This window comes from Diceros bicornis, chromosome 21 (genome assembly GCF_020826845.1).
Source record: "Diceros bicornis minor isolate mBicDic1 chromosome 21, mDicBic1.mat.cur, whole genome shotgun sequence".
Classification (NCBI taxonomy): Eukaryota; Metazoa; Chordata; class Mammalia; order Perissodactyla; family Rhinocerotidae; genus Diceros; species Diceros bicornis.
The window spans coordinates 29520882-29539644 of record NC_080760.1 but is presented as its reverse complement, the minus strand read 5'-3'; the positions used below and the strand labels follow the sequence as shown (position 1 = coordinate 29539644).

The following is an 18763-nucleotide window of genomic DNA, read 5'->3' as shown; positions in this document are numbered from 1 at the left end:
GCATGCTATACGTTACATCCCTATGACTTATTTATTTTGTAACTGGACCAATGCAATATTCTTGATATTTTTCATTGCTATAGCATACACTAAGCATCCAACTGACAGATAATTATAATAATAAGACTAAGAATAAACATATTTGGACTGTTAAAGAATCGCTAGCTGGCCAATTATTCTAAAGAAGAGATAGTATCATTCATTCTCTTTTTTCAGGCATTCAGAAGTACCAGTTATATCCCTAGTCCTGCACTAATTGTTAAGGATAAAAATATGAATTCAATAAGGTCCTTGCCCTTAAAGAGTTTATAATCTGATGAGATACGGACAGGTAAGGTCCATTGCTAGAAATAAAAACAGAGTACTATGAGCACAGCATGGAGGTGTATCTGACCTAGTTACAAAGAGAGATCAGGGAAGTCTTACTTATGAGAGTGATACATGAACCGAATCTTAAAAGTATAAATAAGAAGGAACCAGATGAGGCACAAGGCATGAGGAAATGCTGTGTTTCATACCTAGGGTTCAGTATATGTAAACATGTAGAGGCAAGAACAAAAAGGAAATGTTGGTGGCATTTCAAGAAGCTCAATAGGGAAAAAGCACAGGGAGGAAGACTAATGAGAGGTAACAGCTTACCTGATTTGAAAACAGTTTGAAGTTTTCTACACGCATTATTTTATACCTCACCACAACTCCATGCATTAGAGACTACTAATATTCTCATTTTACCTTGAGGAAACCAAGACACAGAGAGGTTCAGTCACTTGCTCAAAGTCAAGTGTGCCTAGCTCTTCTTGGAGTCCATGCTCTTAATCATTGCCCTATAGGTAGGCTGGTTAGTTCTACAAATGACCTTGTGTTGATCTTTTTATATCTCTAGAGCCTAAGAGTACCTGCCATACTTTAGTTGGTTAACTGTTTCATTAATGGGTGCATAGCACCAAGAATAAGAGGTGAGATGTTGGGTTCTCCAATAACTGACAAAAATGATCATCTGAAATGCGTTTTTGCGTTTCATTTGAAATACAACTTTGCACAGAATACAAATGCTTTAATAGGTATAGTCAATGTTAACACAGTTCTTTGAAAGTCTGCAACATTTTTTTTCAATACCTTTGTTTCACTCTTGCTAACATAAGTCCTGAATTCTGGAAAAAAAATAATTAACTCAATCACTAATGACCTATAAGTCTGTCCAAAGTACATAAACACAAATATGTTAAGATTAGACATCCAGTAGTCATCTGGCATCATTCTTTGTTCAACTTCCAACTATATGTGGAATGATAAAAGGTTTTAAAAGGAGTCCTTTCACTCTTATTAACTGAAGAGAAATCTTTGAAACAAACAAACCAAAAATAAAGTTCATTTCATAATTATAGCTTTCCGTTAGAGTTATCTCTCATTAGCAACCTCATATGACCTGCTTTTAATTAAATCATATTGTTTGAGTGTATGAAGAAGTAAGTAACTGAACTTTTATTCCAGATCTTCTGCTTAAATGGCATGACTTGCCTTGGGCTAATTTCTTCTTTCAAATATTCTTGATATTTACAAAATTTTTTGAGATGTGAAGCAAGTCTAGAGTCCCATTGCATTATAAATGCATGTAGAGATTATCTAGTCTAATATACTGAGCCATTTAGCATTTGATGTCATTTAAATATGTGATATAATTAAAGCATGTAAATGAAAGATTCATAAAACAAAGGTGTAGTGATAAATTATTTCTGAGTATCATAAAATATCTGCCTTTCATCAGCTACACACATGTGAATTTTGTTCACAGATGTAATTCACAGATTATGTGTCAGAACCATGTTCTACGAGGAAGTGTAGTGTATTTTGTATTGAAAAAAGTTAAGGTAGTACTGGGAAAAAACCAAAGCCTGTCTCATTTTCATACAGTGGGGGGAAAAGTATTATTTAAAAGGAAATGGGAAGGGAAGCTGATATTATGGAGCACCTGCTGTTTTGCAGGCCCTCTTATGTACATTATCACTCCATTGGCCTCCTGCATGCTAGTCTAGAGAATCATTAACGTTGTTGTAAATAAATCCCTGCTGCTATGAATTCTGGAGCATACTATGTAGAGTCACCCATGTAAGAAGCAATTTGACTGCAAATCAATGCCTGTAATTCAAAGCATATTTTCTGTGACCACTGACTCGGAGCTCATATTTAAACCATTTTTATTTTCCCTGTCTTTGGCTCCTCAGTCACTATGCTCTGTCTCCAGATGGGCAGTTGCATGGCCTATTATTGTATTAAGATGCCCCCATTCTTTACTACCATGTAGTCTATATTTAAGTCAAACTTCAAACATAACTTCCTAATGTGCTGCCAGTTTTTTAAAAAAAAAAAAAAACAGAAAAATGTTTATTTATACAGAAAGTTGAATCAACCCAGTGATTCTCTCATTACAGATGAAGAAAGTATGTAACAGTAACTGTTAGAAGTCATGGTAAGATTCAAATGGTATTAAGGAATAATATTAAGGTAATAAGACAAGAGATCTAAGGATAGCCAAATCTTTACTTCTATTGGGGAAACAAAAATCCTACTAACAAAGTTCATTCTACAAAACCTAGAAGAGAAAGAAAACAGTTTTATTATTGAACAAGCATATCTGGAATACAATGCACATTGCAGGCAGTCTGTAAAAGACACTACAAAAACCAGACAGATTCTTACACAAGTTTATACAGTAAAGAAAGAACAAATAACACTTCTTCTATCTCCTTGAGAGACAAATTGATGTGCCTTGTCTCTTATATACCTTGTGAGTGTACCTTGAAAGAATGCTGAGTTAATTTTAGAAGTATGTGTTTACAGTACCAAAGGTGCAAGCAGCCTTGCACTATAAAATCAAAAGGTTGAGCATACTATGTTTTCAAGGAGACACCCACAAGGAGGAGGGCAGAGGTTGCTGCTTCCCTCCCCTTTATTAAACACAGAAAATTTCATTTTACACTTACACTTCAACCAGTGAACCATTCACTCTAAGATTCCTAAAGGAGATACACATGTAAAAGAAGACAGTATAGAGCTCTCTTTACAACAGGGAATTTGGTTCCAAATCCCAAGACACAAACTAGTGAGTTACATTGAAACACATGAGAGAGTTAGTGAGTAAATCTGAACCATATTTAGGCCACGAGTCTAAATAGCCTCGCGTTTAAGCCAACTCTAAACTGGGTATTTCTCCTCAAGTTCCAAACCTGAGTTTTAGGTCATTTCAGATTCAGGGAAGAACTGATCTGTCCTGTTAGAAAAAGAGACAAAAAAGCAGGAAAAAAAGAGTCCTCAAATGCAACTAATATTTTCCAGACCTTCTTAGGCCAAAGCAACAATCTCTGAGCCAAGCTCCCTTAAGGAAAAGAGTAGACAGAAAATGCCAAAGACAGAAAGGCGGAATGGGAAGAATCTAGTTAGAAAAGAGGCTCCTTTTGTGTGTGTGTACTCTGATGAATCCTCTGGACCTTAGAATCATCTTTTTAAGTGTATAAAATAAAATAAAGCACATAGGCTTGAAAGATAGACCTGTTATATCAAAATATAGGTATCAAAGTACTTAAAATCTGTAATTGAAAAAAATACATTTTTGATGTAATAATATATTATTTCCTAATTAATTCCCTAAATTAGAAGTTCTAGCAGCAGGTCTAATAACTACTGTAATTTTTAGTAGTGATGAGTGAAAACAAGATTTTGAGGTATCTGCAACAATTATAATGTAATATAAAAATATCTATGATTTCTATTGGTGACAAAGTTCCAGCTACTTCTAATTCTACTGTGCTTTGTTGCCTACATTTGAAATGTAAAGGAAATGCTAAAAATTCTGTTGGAAAAAATATTCAGTTAGGCTGTAGTGAAAATGTAAACATTTTTTCCCCCATCCAAATTCACGGAACAAGGAAAAGAACCCCTGAATTAAAAGGAAAAGGAGAAGATGGGCCAGTTTCTCCTCCCTTTCACTTGTAGCGTTGGCTCTTATTTCCCCTTGGCCTTCTAAAGGATAAAGAATCCAAAGAAGTAGAGGACCACATCCACATTGATCATTAAGAGTTGGGCACAGTGACCCCACCCCTTGAGAAAAACAACTCTTCCTTTGGGGTGGAGTAGTCTGCCCTTCATCCTTAGGAGGAATTAAGAGGAGAGGAAAATACAACTCATGAGCTCCTCCTAGAGGGCAACAATGCCCTGGGTAGGGTTATTAAAAGGCATTCCTATCTCTCTCAAGGGAAGAGTTTGAGAAACACCAGGAAGTTGGTCCTGTCCTTTCTCTAAGCTTGGTATTCGAATCTTCCTGGGGTTGATGAGGTTAGTTCGTCTTCCTAAGGCCTTTATGAAAGCCTCAATATATTGCCTCCAGGAGATGCCAGAGCAGGTCAGGAGAGTTTCTTAATTCATTTTATTTAAGCCCACACCATACACTAGATCTAACAGAAGCTTCCTCTTCCCGTTCCAGTTTGAATTTTCCTCTCCTTCAAGGCTACTCAGTCGGTAAATAGTGAAGTTGGAATTCACAACTAGACCTTTCTGGTTCCAAAGCTTTGGGTTTTATGTTGCATTCTACTATGTTACTCTAAACAACGGGTTTGAAAAATCTATGAGTTTTACATTCCATGCATTTAGTCAACAGCAAGAAAATAATATAATGTATATTATATTTTTCCTAATATTCATGACATATTTATTAGAAGTCTATATTCATGACATATTTATTAAAAGTCTATTATATAAACAGATACTCTGCTAGGCTCCAGTGGTATACATGGTATGCAAAAAAGGGCATAGAAACTTTGACTTAATAGATCTTGGAGTCTAGAGATAGTCAGACTTTAGTCCAAGAGCCATACAAATAAATATATAGTTGCAAGTTAGAATCAGTGTCTTGAAAGTAATTGATGGAGTGCTGTATGATGTGGGCTTCTGAACTAGTCTGGAAGATGGGGAAGACTTTCCTGAGAAAGCAACATTTGTGAGGAGATCAGGTAGAAGTTAATAAATTGTTACAGATAAATTGTTTTCCCTCTAAACTCATTTTATACTAATATGTTAGCTGTTTTAAGTAATTTTTTAAACAATAAAAGCTTGCCATCATTAAAAATTTATGACTTAGAGAGAAATAAGAAATAAACTAAGCAATAAAAAAGGATTTTCATTTTTAAAAAGCACCAATAAGGCCGGCCCCGTGGCTTAGCGGTTAAGTGCGCGAGCTCTGCTGCTGGCGGCCCAGGTTCGAATCCCGGGTGCGCACCGATGCACCGCTTCTCCGGCCATGCTGAGGCCGTGTCCCACATACAGCAACTAGAAGGGTGTGCAACTATGACATACCACTATCTACTGGTGCTCTGGGGGAAAAATAAATAAATAAATTAAATTAAAAAAAAAAGCACCAATAATTCAATAAAAATCATTTTAATAACTTGTCTTCCCATGCACAGTTTCCTGCAAAATCATAGATCAGTGATTGCTAGGGACTTGGGAGTGAATGGGGAATGACTGCTGATGAGTATAGGAATTCTTTTTGGAGTGACAAAAATATTCTGAAACTAGATAGTGGGGTTGATTACACAACTTTATGAATATGCTAAAAAACCACTCAATTGTACACTTTTAAAAGGGTCAATTTTATGGTATGCCAATTATATCTCAATCTTGAAAATGAGGGTAAAAATGAGTGACATAGTATCATCTATGACATGAGTATCACAGATGAACTACCAACACCCGCAAGATCATTATTAGTAGTAGAACTTGTATATCATAACATGGAAGATCTATCCAAGAAATATAGCTATTCATAGTCCTTTGTCATAGAATGACTCTTCTTTTTCTAAGAACGCACTCTCTGATGGAGAACACAGCTCATAGAGCACTAGGAGATGAAGGGTATGCCTTCCTACCCAGCAAAATCCAATGAATGAGTCCAGGCAATCAGTGAGGTGACAGATGTAGAAGTTCATATCCTACTAAGTTGACTTAGTGAGTCATTAACATGGTTTGCAAACCACTGATTACAACATTGAGATGGATTTTTTTTTAGCATGAAACAGGAATGTGAAATTATAACACGAAATTAATTCACAAGTAGTGAAGACTGATTTTTGCTTTTGTCTTTTAAGTGAACAGATGAAGCAATAAAAAACTCATAACAATATTATCCTTAGTTTTCCAGATAAATAAATGTGAATGTATCAAAAATAATGCAAAGGAAAATGAAGAGCAAAATAAATATTACTTAGAGTAATAGTTTATAATTTAAATTTATCATCATTATGATAAAATAGCCTTATTGAAAGCTTATCATCTAAGGCAGGTAAACAACATGAAGGACCTGTGCTCATACGGGAGATATGAAAAGGAGCATCAAATGAATAGCTGAGTAGTTGGATATTTTTACTAAGATCAAGGTTTCAAACAAAGGAGGGAAAGAAGCAATAATAATTCTAATCTTAAAGTCAATATTGGGAATAATAGCTGTCTGCATTACAAATTCATATCGCAGAGTTTAAGAGTTATGAAAAGCCTTCTCTTAAAAAACAAAAAAAGACTCCATGGGAGATATAGCTTTCAAACACATCCTATACCAAGATTTATGATTTGTGAAATTCAATCAGGCTATATCACGGCATAAGTAATTTAGTAGAAGTGGACCAGCACTTTTGTAGGTACAGCAATTCTTTGAAACTGAAGGAGTCACAGGCTATATCTAGTAAATTATTGATTTAATAAATCATAGTGCTCTTTTGTGACCTACAAGAATTCATCACTTTAAAAAATACCTAACTTGCTTTCTGAGAAAAATTTATATACTATATAATAATTTTCATTATAGACTATATTTGATAATAAATTATACATTGCACAATGAAAAGACACATTTGAAATTGCAGGTAGCTTAAGACTGTGTTCCATGTATTATAAAGTCTCTAAGATATCTGGACTTTCAAGTAGTACCTCTTCCCTATAAATAGTTTAGGATTATTCTTTTTCACTCAGTGGGAAGGTACCTCTTCTTCTTCAGTCCTCCTCCATCCCACACACATGATCAAACCATAGGTGGGAAGTCCTTTTCATTGGATGACTAGAAGCCTTACAACCCAGTTGCAGTCTCATGCTCTGATTTCCCTGGAAATACCACATCTGTCTACTGCATCACTGCTTCACAGTTCAGGAGTAAAACAAGTATGTAACATATACTTGCATGGACACATTTTATGTATACAAATCAAACCATACAAATTCGGCCAAAAGAAAATTTAAAAAAACAAACAGAAAACGAGAAATCAAGAAAAATAGTACAAAATTAAATTGTATGGATGATTTTGCTCACTCAATGAGGTCATGCTCCAGACTGATAAAATGTTAACATGGATTTGCCACTGTGAAATGGTAGGCATGAGTTTGCCGTTCCCTCAGTGGAAATCAGTATCAATGTGGTTCTTGTATTGTAAAAATCTTATCACTGAATATGTTTCTAATGTTTAAAGATACATAATCTTTCATATAATGTTGCCTCTAAATGTAAAGCAACAGTGATTCCTGGTAATCAGAGAAATAGTTAAGATTTCAATCACAGAAAGAAAAAAATAAGTTTATATGGATTTATTAAGAGGGGGTATGTCTCGATTCTGTCTTGGATTTAAGTGAATTTCTGGGGTAATTTCAACCAAATGAAATGTCTGTGTTATGTGCTGACTGTGGAACACCATTGTATAGTATCCTGGTCTTGGAAGCATAGTTTATTTAATCATCCAACAGACGTTTATGGAGAACCTACTGTTTATTAGAAATGTTCTAGGAAGAGAAGAGAAACATGATAAGACTTGTGTGTTAGAAAAATCACTAGCAGTGGTAAGAACTTGTGGGGATGAGTGGAGCTGGTTGTCTATTGGAAGAGCCCATGTGGAAACTGCTGGCAGTCTGGATTGTGGCAGTTACAGAGCCAGAGAGGAGAGAGAGAGGCTGATGAGTTACATAAGGGTACAAGCAACAGATCAATGATGTATTGAACCCCAAGAGTCAGGGAGAGAGTGTCAAGAATAATGGCATTTTATAATAAGCTAAATTTGACATTTTAAATCTTTAAAATACTTTGGCTCTATATGTATACATAGAACAGTTCCTTAGTGCTGCAAAATCATAATTAATTTCAGTCAATAATATAAAAGTTAGAATTATTGCCCAAGTGATAGCGCATTTTAGAATCATCAGTATGGCATTTCGCAAAGTGAGTTCTGGGGAACATTGGTCTTGTGAGATGTTACGCTGAAGCAGAGTCTCCATGATCAAATAAGTTTGTAAGAAAACTCATGACATCCCCCAAATCTTACTCAAGTCTCAATGAAATCCTTAATAAATTACCCTATTTCTTTTACCCATGTATTTCCCAAATTTACTTAATCATAGAACAATTTCTTGTCATAATTAATGTGTTCTACAAAAATGCTGTTAAAAATATAGATTTAAGTAAGTTGTAATCAGGAACAGGTAAGTTCTTATATTTAATACATTACAATGGGCATAGGCTGTTTAAAGCAACACAGCCAGTTGACAAAAGGTATAAGTCAAATGGCAAAAATAAGCGTAGAATTCGAAGTCCTGGCTTGCTTGAATCTTCTGCTTGTTAACAGTGCCAGAAAGATAAAGGATGCCCTTTTCTGTGCTAGCCAATAAGATGAAATTAAAACAGGAAGAGAGAGTATGAAAAGCTTCTAGGAACCAATATTAGGAGAAATAGTCAAGGTGGCCTGGCTTGGTCATTATTCCATTTAGATTTTTATAAACATAAAACAGATTGAAATAAATCTGTATCTCACAGCATAATTTTCTCTTATTTACATACTGCATAAAATATTGTCAGTCACTACATTATTCCACATAATTGACTATAAATTAGGCCATGCTGTAAGCACTGACCAGAAGAAACAAAATTGTTGCTACCAGTGCAAATAACAGTCTAACATAGTATTAGTTACTAAGGACTTGTGATTATACTGCAACCTTGTATATATTCATCAGTGGTTTAAAAAAAGTTTGATGTTTTTCATATTTATAAATGAGATTTTCAACAAAAGCTGTCCTACATGTCCATTATGCAAGATAAAACATACAAAACAAATTGAGGCTGTCAGATGCATGTTAATGTAGAATGGCAGAATGCTCATGACTAAGTCACAAAGCTGAACTTGAGTTAGTAGCTCTCATTTCTATTCATACTTTCCAAATACAAAAATAAGAGCTTTTGTCACATACATTCAAAGTATTGTAATTTTGGAGCACCTTAAAATCAGAAAGAAAGTTAATGTAAAACATGCTGCTCATTCTTGAATGATTCTCTCATCAGTAGTATTATCAGTTGAATAAAGTTATCAGTGCTGAAATAACACACCTGACTAATCTCAGACAATAATGAGTAATGAGAGTGATGCATCTTTGGTTATTATCATCACTGTCAATTTGTTGTTGTTCTGGGGAGTTCTAATTTTAGTATGTTTAATTCTAACTATTTATTACCATTTTATAGACTATTAAAAGAAAAAGAGGCAGAACATTCAGTAGCTACCCTACTCAATACAACATACTGTTTGTGTTGAATGCATGTGTTTTAAATATATTGCTTTATTTCTAAACTCTGGCCAGGAATCCATCAAAAGTTTGACTTTTTCAAACTGTCATGATTCTTCCCGAGCCACCTAAGACACCACTGCATCCAGCTCTCTTAAAAAGTAAAATCAGCCATTAACTCCAATAAATTCCCAACATAAAACCTAAACCTAAGTTCTACTCTCCTCCAGCCCTCTTCTCAAGTCACAGAAGAGTGTCACTGATGCTTTCTGAAGCTCATCACTCCACTTGACTTCTTGATCTGATCTTTTCCAAGCTTTTAGGTCAGTGCTCCTGATTTCTCCTGTGTAATAACTCCTTCCTCTGGATTAAACAAGACAACGATAACAAAAAGTCACTCAGCTTTGCATCTTTCCTCCAGCTACTCCTAACGTTCTCCTTCTGTTTATGGCTAAGATTCTGATTACTTTTGTATTTCTTTATATATCATTTACTCTTCATCCAATTACAATCTAGCTACCACCTCTTTACTCTAGTTCAAGAGTTAGCAAACTTTTTCTGTAAAGGCCAGATGGTATTTTGGGCTTTGCTGGCTACATATGTCTCTGTTTGCACATTCTTATTTAGTTTTTGTTTTGTTATCTAAATCTTTAAAAATGTAAAAAAACCTTTCTTGGTATGGGCTGGAATTGGCTTGCTGGCTGTAATTTGCAGAAAGCTGCTCTGGTTGAAACTACTGTATTTATAATACCCAAAACTCCGTTTTTGGTGTTTGAGGGAATCGTTCCTGCACAGGTTCAACGCCAATTAAGAGGCAGGCTGACGGAAATCAAACCATCAGCTTTAATATTGGTAAAAGCTGAGGAGCAGTAACAATGGGCTTCCTACGTAGCTCCAGGTGTCTCGCAACAACCATGGCCACCCCCTCAACGGACTCTGCCCTGGAATACTCACGCCATGGAGAAGGAGACCAGCAAGTGTGTTCTTCAGGCAGGATAGCTCCCAACCAGAAGTAGAGTTCCTGTTTCGGGCTCACCAGTCTGGATATGAAAAGTGATATATAAGAATTCTACCTCCAGGGGAAAGGGGTGGGTCCAGCAGGGAGGCTTGCCTAGGCAAAAACCCTCCTTGAGGAAGCCACAGGCGCAGAGAAGAAGCTGCCTGATACCCCAGATTGCCAAGTCCACTCAGACTCCTTTTTCATTTATTACCACTTTGCAGCACTTAATATTTTTGAACACTTTCTTTTAATTGAAACCCTCTTCTCCCTTGGCTCCCAAGAGGCTAATTTCTCTGTAGCCACCCTCTATCTGATCCCACCTTGGCAATCCCCAGACCTCCTCTTTGGCCGTCTTTTCTCATTCTACATACTTTTCTGGGTGATCTTATTCACTTAAATATATCCACTATCATCTTTATGCTTTCAGTACTTAAATTTCCATTAGTAACCCAGGTATCTCTCTGAGTTCCAGAACTATAAATCCTAATGCCTGCCCCTATCTGTGAACAACAGACCCATCATCTACAAATTTGCTAGAAACATTTGTTTCACCCTCATCTTTTTTAGGAACATAGCACATTTGGGGCTGAGGTAGCAAAAAAGTCTGCCTCTGTGCACTGTCAGCAACACTGGATTTAAATATAAATCATAAAAATAGATAAAGGTTGGTGAGAGAGTATTTTACTTAAATGAGTGGGTGAATGTATTTGTACAGCCATCCCTGTCCCATGTATAGAAATACTTAATCTGGTGGCAGCATAATCAGGGTTGATTTTGAGTAGAGTTTCAAAGCCTGGCAGTGAGTAAAACAATTTTCCACTTGCATTTGTAATTTGGAACCAAGCAAAAAGGGGCTCATTCTGCTCACCACAATCTGGTGCCAATCAATTGCAAATGAGTCGGTGGTTGAGAAAGGAAAGTTTATATGATTAGCTAGCATAATCAGAAGATGGTGGACTGGTGTCCTAAAGAACCGTCTTAAAACAGAATCTTGAGGCAGTTATATAGGGTAATGGGCAGGGAAGGAGGGGGTTTAGGGATGTTGACCATCCAGTGTGATGCACTTAAGGCACACCTTATCTCTTATTTCTGTCATTCATGATGGGTACCAATGCAGAATTTTTCTTTCTGGAGGTCATCATATTCCTGGGGAACTCAGAGAACAAAGTTATTGTCTTATCACAGCTGGGAGATATATGTAAACAAGAGTCATAGAACTAGCAGATCATGTATTTTGCAAAAGTGAGAGGTGCTTAATCATCTAGGCTACATGCAGGCTAGAGTGCATTCTCCGAGACTAGTGAATCAGGATCATAGTTACAATATTGCTTCCTTTCCCTAAGATGGCTTCCCTCATGCTAACTTAAGATCTAGCTGTTACAATTTCTCATCATTATAAAAGAGATGATTATCTTTACACTTTTATCATAAATGAAAGCAGGACCACCATTATTACCTCCAGAGAGCAAAATGACAACATTATTATATTACTTTGTTTCTGAGAAATCTGAATACTTAAAAAGTTTTGTATGTCTACTATTTTTAAAATATTTGACAATGGGGATCTTGTTAAAATATGGAAATAAATGATATGCCTTAAAATCCAGTAGCTGTATTTTTTATATTAAGGAAATGTTTATAGTATACATTTTTGAAATTTTTATAAAAATATTTTTTATCACTTTTATTTTCTAGCACCCTGTGGAAGTCGTTCAACAGGTTCAGAAGGCACTGTTCTATCACCAAACTATCCAAAAAATTACAGTGTGGGACATAATTGTGTTTATTCCATAGCAGTTCCCAAGGAATTTGGTAAGTAAGATTCATCTCATCGTGTAGTATTTCATTCCAGACATACTTTATTTTTCACTACATGCTATTCAAAATGTTAGTTGTTTTTTAATGAAATATTTACTATTCATAAAGTACTTTATTCTACAATTCATTTTAGATAGTAGCTTTGTAATAAAATTTTGAAGTCATTTTACTCAATCTGAATTTACAGTCAAGTACACAGGTGAACAACAATATAAAAATGAAAACAGGATTGTTTTTAATTTTTAAAAATAAATATATCCAGTAACCTTGCAAGTGCCTTCATATTGGAATTATATAAAATGGGAAATTACCAGAGCATAAAGCAAAGTCTGCTCTGCAAAATACATATAAAATCAAATAGAGAACTATTATAATAATGACAATTACAAAACAATCATATCAGTTTTATGCTTTATTAACACATTTCCAGAAGGAAGAAATTTTGTTTTTACGCACCTAGTTTCTGGGACAGCAATGAATATAAAAAGACAGCAAAGGACATTTCAGCTCCTCTTGTCAACCTGACAATCTGTTATGCATTGGCACCGAGAAGACAACGTGTCCTTTGCTGCCTTCCCATCTCCCTGATCACAAGTCTTAGAAGTCGCTTACCTGGCTTCTGAAGGTTTTGGATCTGAGATCCAACTGGATCTAACCCAGGTTAAGCCCTATCTATATATGGATAGGCAAAGAAAATTTAGTGAGCAGTAAAGTATGGGAGAGAGGCTGGAAGTTCAGACTTCTAGAATTTAGACTTACAGCATTGTGTTACATGGTAAAGGATTTGCTCTGGCTTTAATGAATGTCTGAGTCTGGATGACTAAGTATTTCAGCAGAAGGACTGGATTTTATCAAGATTTTTTGGATCACATCTTGGCTTAACGTTTCTGCTGTTATATAAAATAAGCTGATGCGTCAGTCCAATTTCTTATAACCAGATACTACCTATATATCCTCCTTTTCTATCTTCCGAAACAAGTCCAAGATCCTCAGCTTGAGAGAATATTGTCGTCAGAAGTGAAGTACTAAACCGTTTATTTTAACCTTGAAATCAAGTGATGAAGACAGGATTAGCAAGGTGTCTGTTTCTGTATTCTACAAAATGTTTCTTCTTTCTAGCATTTTGATGGATTAAATCAGAGTCGAGCTATTTGTTTGTGAAGAGAATGACAGTTTAGAAAGAAAAACATCATCTACTTAATTGTGTTTGTTTTTTGCCTTTTGCACCCAAGAGAGTCTTTCCCTTGCAAGGGGGGTTTGTAGTCCCCAGCTACCAAAAATGTTACACTGTTGCTGGCAGAATCCTAGCAGTGATGGTTCAGAAGACTGCGAGGCTATCTGAGTCCTATTTAGAAGCCAGTCTTTAGTTATATTATACTCTGTTCTTGGGATGCCATGTGGCCAAAAGAATGAGAAAGAGGAAAAACGGCCATTTCCCTCCCTGACACGTAGACACACTGGTCACCTGGAGATATTTTACAGTAGCCTACGTATGTTTAAAAAGAAAACGAAACAGTACTGATTAAAATAAAAGTAAATTAACACATTCCTAAATAATGGAATCTTTATTTTAGCAGGGTAAATGTAAGTTAAATTTAATCCTTTCAATGTAAAAAATAATGCAACCAAAAATCAGTGGTTTTTAACACTAATTTTTTCCTTTTTAACAAATTGTCTTGGATTATTTATGGACAAAATCAAGTGTACTTTGATTTATTAGAAAGAAAACTGATTTTATTTTTATAAATGTTGCATCATTCTTTATTTCAAACTACATATAAAGTCAAACAGACTTGGTTTCTAATTTCAGCCTGTCATATCTTAGGTATTTGTCTTTGGACAAATTACATAATCTCTTTGAGACTCAGTTTCTTTATTTGTAAAATGGGGATCATTATGTTTACAGAGCAGAGTTGTTGTGAAGAGTAAATGTGATTGCACATATAAAGTATGTCTCACATGGTTCATGCTCGATACCATTGGGTTTAAGAATGTCAGCTTTGGAATCAGATTTCTGGGTTTAGAGCACAACCCGATTTGCTCTTTTTCATTGGGCAAGTCACATCATCAGCCTGAGACTTAGTTTTCTTATTTCTGAAGTAGAGGTGATAAATGTCTACCTCATGGGTTATTTTATAATTAAAGGATATAATGTATGTAAGTGATTGGCATAATAACACATAGTAAGTCATATAAAGACACAGGAGCACACACACACACACTTTTCTTTATGTTCACATTCATAGACCTCCCTCCAAAAAAAGATGAAATAGAATGACCTGAATTACTAGATTAGACTGGGGTCTTAGAAGTAGCATGGCTAAAAATAAAACATTTATATTATATAATTGAAGCATGAAAGCACATATTTCGTGTTTCACATCTCTAGTAGATATCCAATTACCTAACAATCCCTTAAAATTCTGGGAGCAGAGTAGTGGAATTAAATAAATACCGATTATAGTCTTCTTCCTATCCCTACCTTTGCCCCTTTAATGTGAGATGATCAAGCAATAGTGTTTGGGTCTCTACAAATCAAATTCCTATTTTGCTTCTGCTTCCTCTCATTCGCATTTTGCCATAATTTCCTTCTATTGCCACAGTGAGCTATGTTTTACCACTTTTTAGTATCACTTTTTACACTTTTCCTGTCATTTATCCCAAATTATAATCTTTCGTTTTTATATATCTTTCATGTGCTGACACTCTTAGAATTTTACTTTTTAAATCATTTAGCGTAATAACTGTCAAATACACTTAATTCATTGTAATTGCATTTTTTACAGGGGTTAAGGTTCTAAAGTCCTTATGTAAGGAGAAAATCAAATATAATCAATCTTATCCATGAAATACCTTAAATCTCCCATAGAAGATCATCTACATGATTAGGCACAAGACATATTGTTTCTGAATAGTTCTAATAGGACATTTTCCTCCAGTGTCAGGACAGATAACAGTTTCTTCAGATAATACCAGAAGAAATTTGGTTTCTTTCAGGTCATGTGGTACCGCATTACTTTATCCATTTTTGCCTGGTATAGAATTGAATTCATAGAAGCTAAATGTGCACATAATGTGAATCTACTTTTCTGGTTGGTTGAGTGAATACTATTTTGTTTGTGAGTCAATTCCTATCTTTCAGTTTTTCTAGATAAGAGAATTGTCAACTCATAATGCATTCATGAACATCATTGGATTTCATTTGAACCTCAGCTTTGGGGTCACTTTGGTAATATTTATTCTGCAGGATTCAGTTGTTGTAGATACTTAAAAGAATAACAATTCTGGATCAGTTGGATAGCATTTATTGATGTTTCACTCTCTTTCTTCTACACAGTTAAACTATTTTAATTAAAAATATTCTACTTTATTAATAAAATCTTTTAATTTTCCTTCATCTTTCAATTTTTAATTACCATTTGTTTCCTCTTTATGCATTACTTTTAAGTGCCAAAAATATGGAAGACAGATTTTATTTTATTTTGAATTTGGTATAGATAAGATGCTTTAGAATGTAAGAGAGTTGTTGACATTCTTAGAGGGGAAATATTTTTGTTAATGTGTATTTACACATAAAATGTAGGGGCCAAAATCAAATGCAGGGAGGGGGAAATTGGTAAAATTGGGGAATAAATATTGTGGACTTCTGTTTCAACAATCCTGGCTGAGAAAAAACAGAAAGAGCAAGACTGACAGCCAAAGTCAGGTACAAGTCAAAGGCTAATGTTTGTTTTCCTCTGTTTTCTCTTGGGATAGAAGATAATGGAGTATTTATTTTAAGGCCTGAGAGAAAGACACAGTAGAGAGGGCAAAATTGAAAATTTTGGATGGACCAATTGGTAAAGCAAGATGCTTGAAGCGATTGAGGAAGATGGGATTATAAAGGGGGGGGGAGCTCCTTAAACTATAATTCAGAAGAAATGATTCATAATTAGTAACATAATACCTGAGTTAGTTTCATGTAAAATACTACCTTTTGAAATTATCATCTCTTCCTATTCTCCCACCCCTATTTGCCTTCAATCACCTGCTCCTTACATCCCAGGTATTATCTGTATAAGAGAATGTGTTAGTATCCTAGGGTTGCCATAACAAACTACCACAAACTTGGTGACTTAAAATCACAGAAATTTATTCTCTCACAGTTCTGGAGGCTAGACCTCTGAAATCAAGGTATCAATAGCACCTCACTCCCTCTGTTGGCCCTGGGGAAGAATCCTTCCTTGCCTCTTCCTAGCTTCTAGCGGCTTCCAGCAATCCTCGACATTCTGTGGCTTGTAGCTGTATCACTCTGATCTCGGCCTCTGTCTTCACAAGACTTTTTTCCCTGTTTGTGCAAGTCTTCTCTGTTTCTGTGTTTTTTTCTGTCCTCTCTTCTTATAGTGACACCAGAAGGGTAGGGCCCACCCTTATCCAGTATGATGTCATCTTAATCTTTAATTAATTACATCTGCAAAGACCCTGTTTCCAAATACAGTGACATTCTGAGCTTCTGGGTGGACATGAATTTTTAGGGGGACACTATTCAACCAACTACAGAAGACAAACTATATTACCACAGTTTTATGTAGAAAATCTTACTAACATAAATTACTCTATAAAGCATATACAAATATGTATAGTCTACTCTGTATAAAAGGCATGTAGAGTTACTAAAAGCTTTTGTGGATTGCTGTGGGAAAGGCTTTTTTTTTTTTTTAAATAGCTGTCACACTTTGAATTTCTGTCCTACTTCTATGTATTTTATGTTAGTTTCTTTTGTGTGTGTGTGTGTGAGAGGAAGATCAGCCCTGAACTAACATCTGATGCCAGTCCTCCTTTTTTTTTTTTTTTTTGCTGAGGAAGATTGGCCTTGGGCTAACATCTGTGCACATCTTCCTCTACTTTATATGGGACGCTGCCACAGCATGGCTTGACAAGCTGTGCGTCAGTGTGCGCCCGGGATCCAAACCTGTGAACCCCGGGCCACTGAGGGGGAGGGCGCACACTTATCCACTGCACCACCGAGCTGACCCCTATGTTAGTTTCTTATTCACAAACATTATCTTTCCCATCTCCCATTGCAGTATTTTTTCCTCCAGTCAACCTAGAAATGTCTTTCCCTATGACGTTGCCTACAATATAGGTTATAGTTTTTTTTTTTTATTTCAAACTTTACCATAATATTATATTAAAAACACTGATAGGGACTGGCCAGGTGGCGTAGTGGTTAAGTTTGCGTGTTCTGCTTCGGTGGCCTGGGGTTCACCGGTTTGGATCCTGGGCACAGACCTACTCACCCCTCATCAAGCCATGCTGAGGCAGTGTCCCACATAGAATAACTAGAAGGACCTACAGCTAGGATATACAGCTATGTACTGGGGCTTTGGGGGGAGAAAAGAAAAAGAGGAAGATTGGCAACAGATGTTAGCTCAGGGCCAATCTTCCTTAAAAAAAAACACTGATAATGATTAGATATTAGCTATCTCATTAATTCTTATTATGTTCATTAAATTTAGTATTTCCTTTCTACCTTATAGACTTAGGTAATTACATAATGATTGTTACATGCAATTTATTTTTGAAATATCAATTATATCTTTCATATTTCTGCATAAACTTTTAGTCTTTGAAAGTAGTCTTTAAAAGGTTAGATCTCCTTAAAATTTAGGAGGAGAAAGCAAAAACAATGGATTAAAACTAAGATGCACACACATTATATATAAATCTACACATGTATGTATTTTCTTTTAGGTATCTGGACTTTCAATATGTGCTAATGTAGTTTTGACCCGTATATATACAGTTAACTATTCTCATTTTTTATGTTAAAACTGATAACCATTTTTTTATTCTGTGTGTATTCTCCTTTAAAACTCACACATATATTTGACCATTTTCCTTTTGATCTTATATCTAGGTGTTTTTAAATGACCTATTTTATTCAGCATCATTTACATAATTTATGTTGTTGTTACCTGTCTTTATACTTTGTTCCGTAATTTATTGTCACTAATTTTCCCCATATTTTAGTCACAAATTGTTTTGAGATTCTTTTTGTATGCTCTTTAGGTCAGTACATCATTTATTGACATTCTGTTTTTCCTGGTGTGAAGTTTTCAGTAATGAATGAACTTTTATGGTCAATAAAGGCTTTTTATATATAAAGTGTATGACACTTCATTTTTTAATGGTACACTTGCATCAGAATTAATGATTACTCTTTTCTAAATATTGAATTTACTTATCTAACAGTGACAAATAATGTTTACGAAATGTGTGTTTATTCACAATTTGCATTTACTATTTATCATTACTTGTTAAACATAGAGCAATTGAAAAGAAAAGGGAACTCTTTTACTTTCCTAAAATTGATGGTTATTT

General features: G+C 35.2%; 1 protein-coding gene across 3 annotated transcripts in view; it reads left to right on the top strand.

Moving 5' to 3' along the window:
• The window catches only part of CSMD3 (CUB and Sushi multiple domains 3), a 1210091-nt gene that overhangs the window by 959865 nt on the left and 231463 nt on the right, over positions 1 to 18763 (top strand). For all 3 annotated transcript variants that reach the window (XM_058564813.1, XM_058564812.1, XM_058564811.1), the window contains one exon: positions 12278 to 12394. In XM_058564813.1, coding sequence (XP_058420796.1) covers positions 12278 to 12394 — 117 coding nt within the window. The remainder of the gene's footprint in view (positions 1 to 12277; positions 12395 to 18763) is intronic.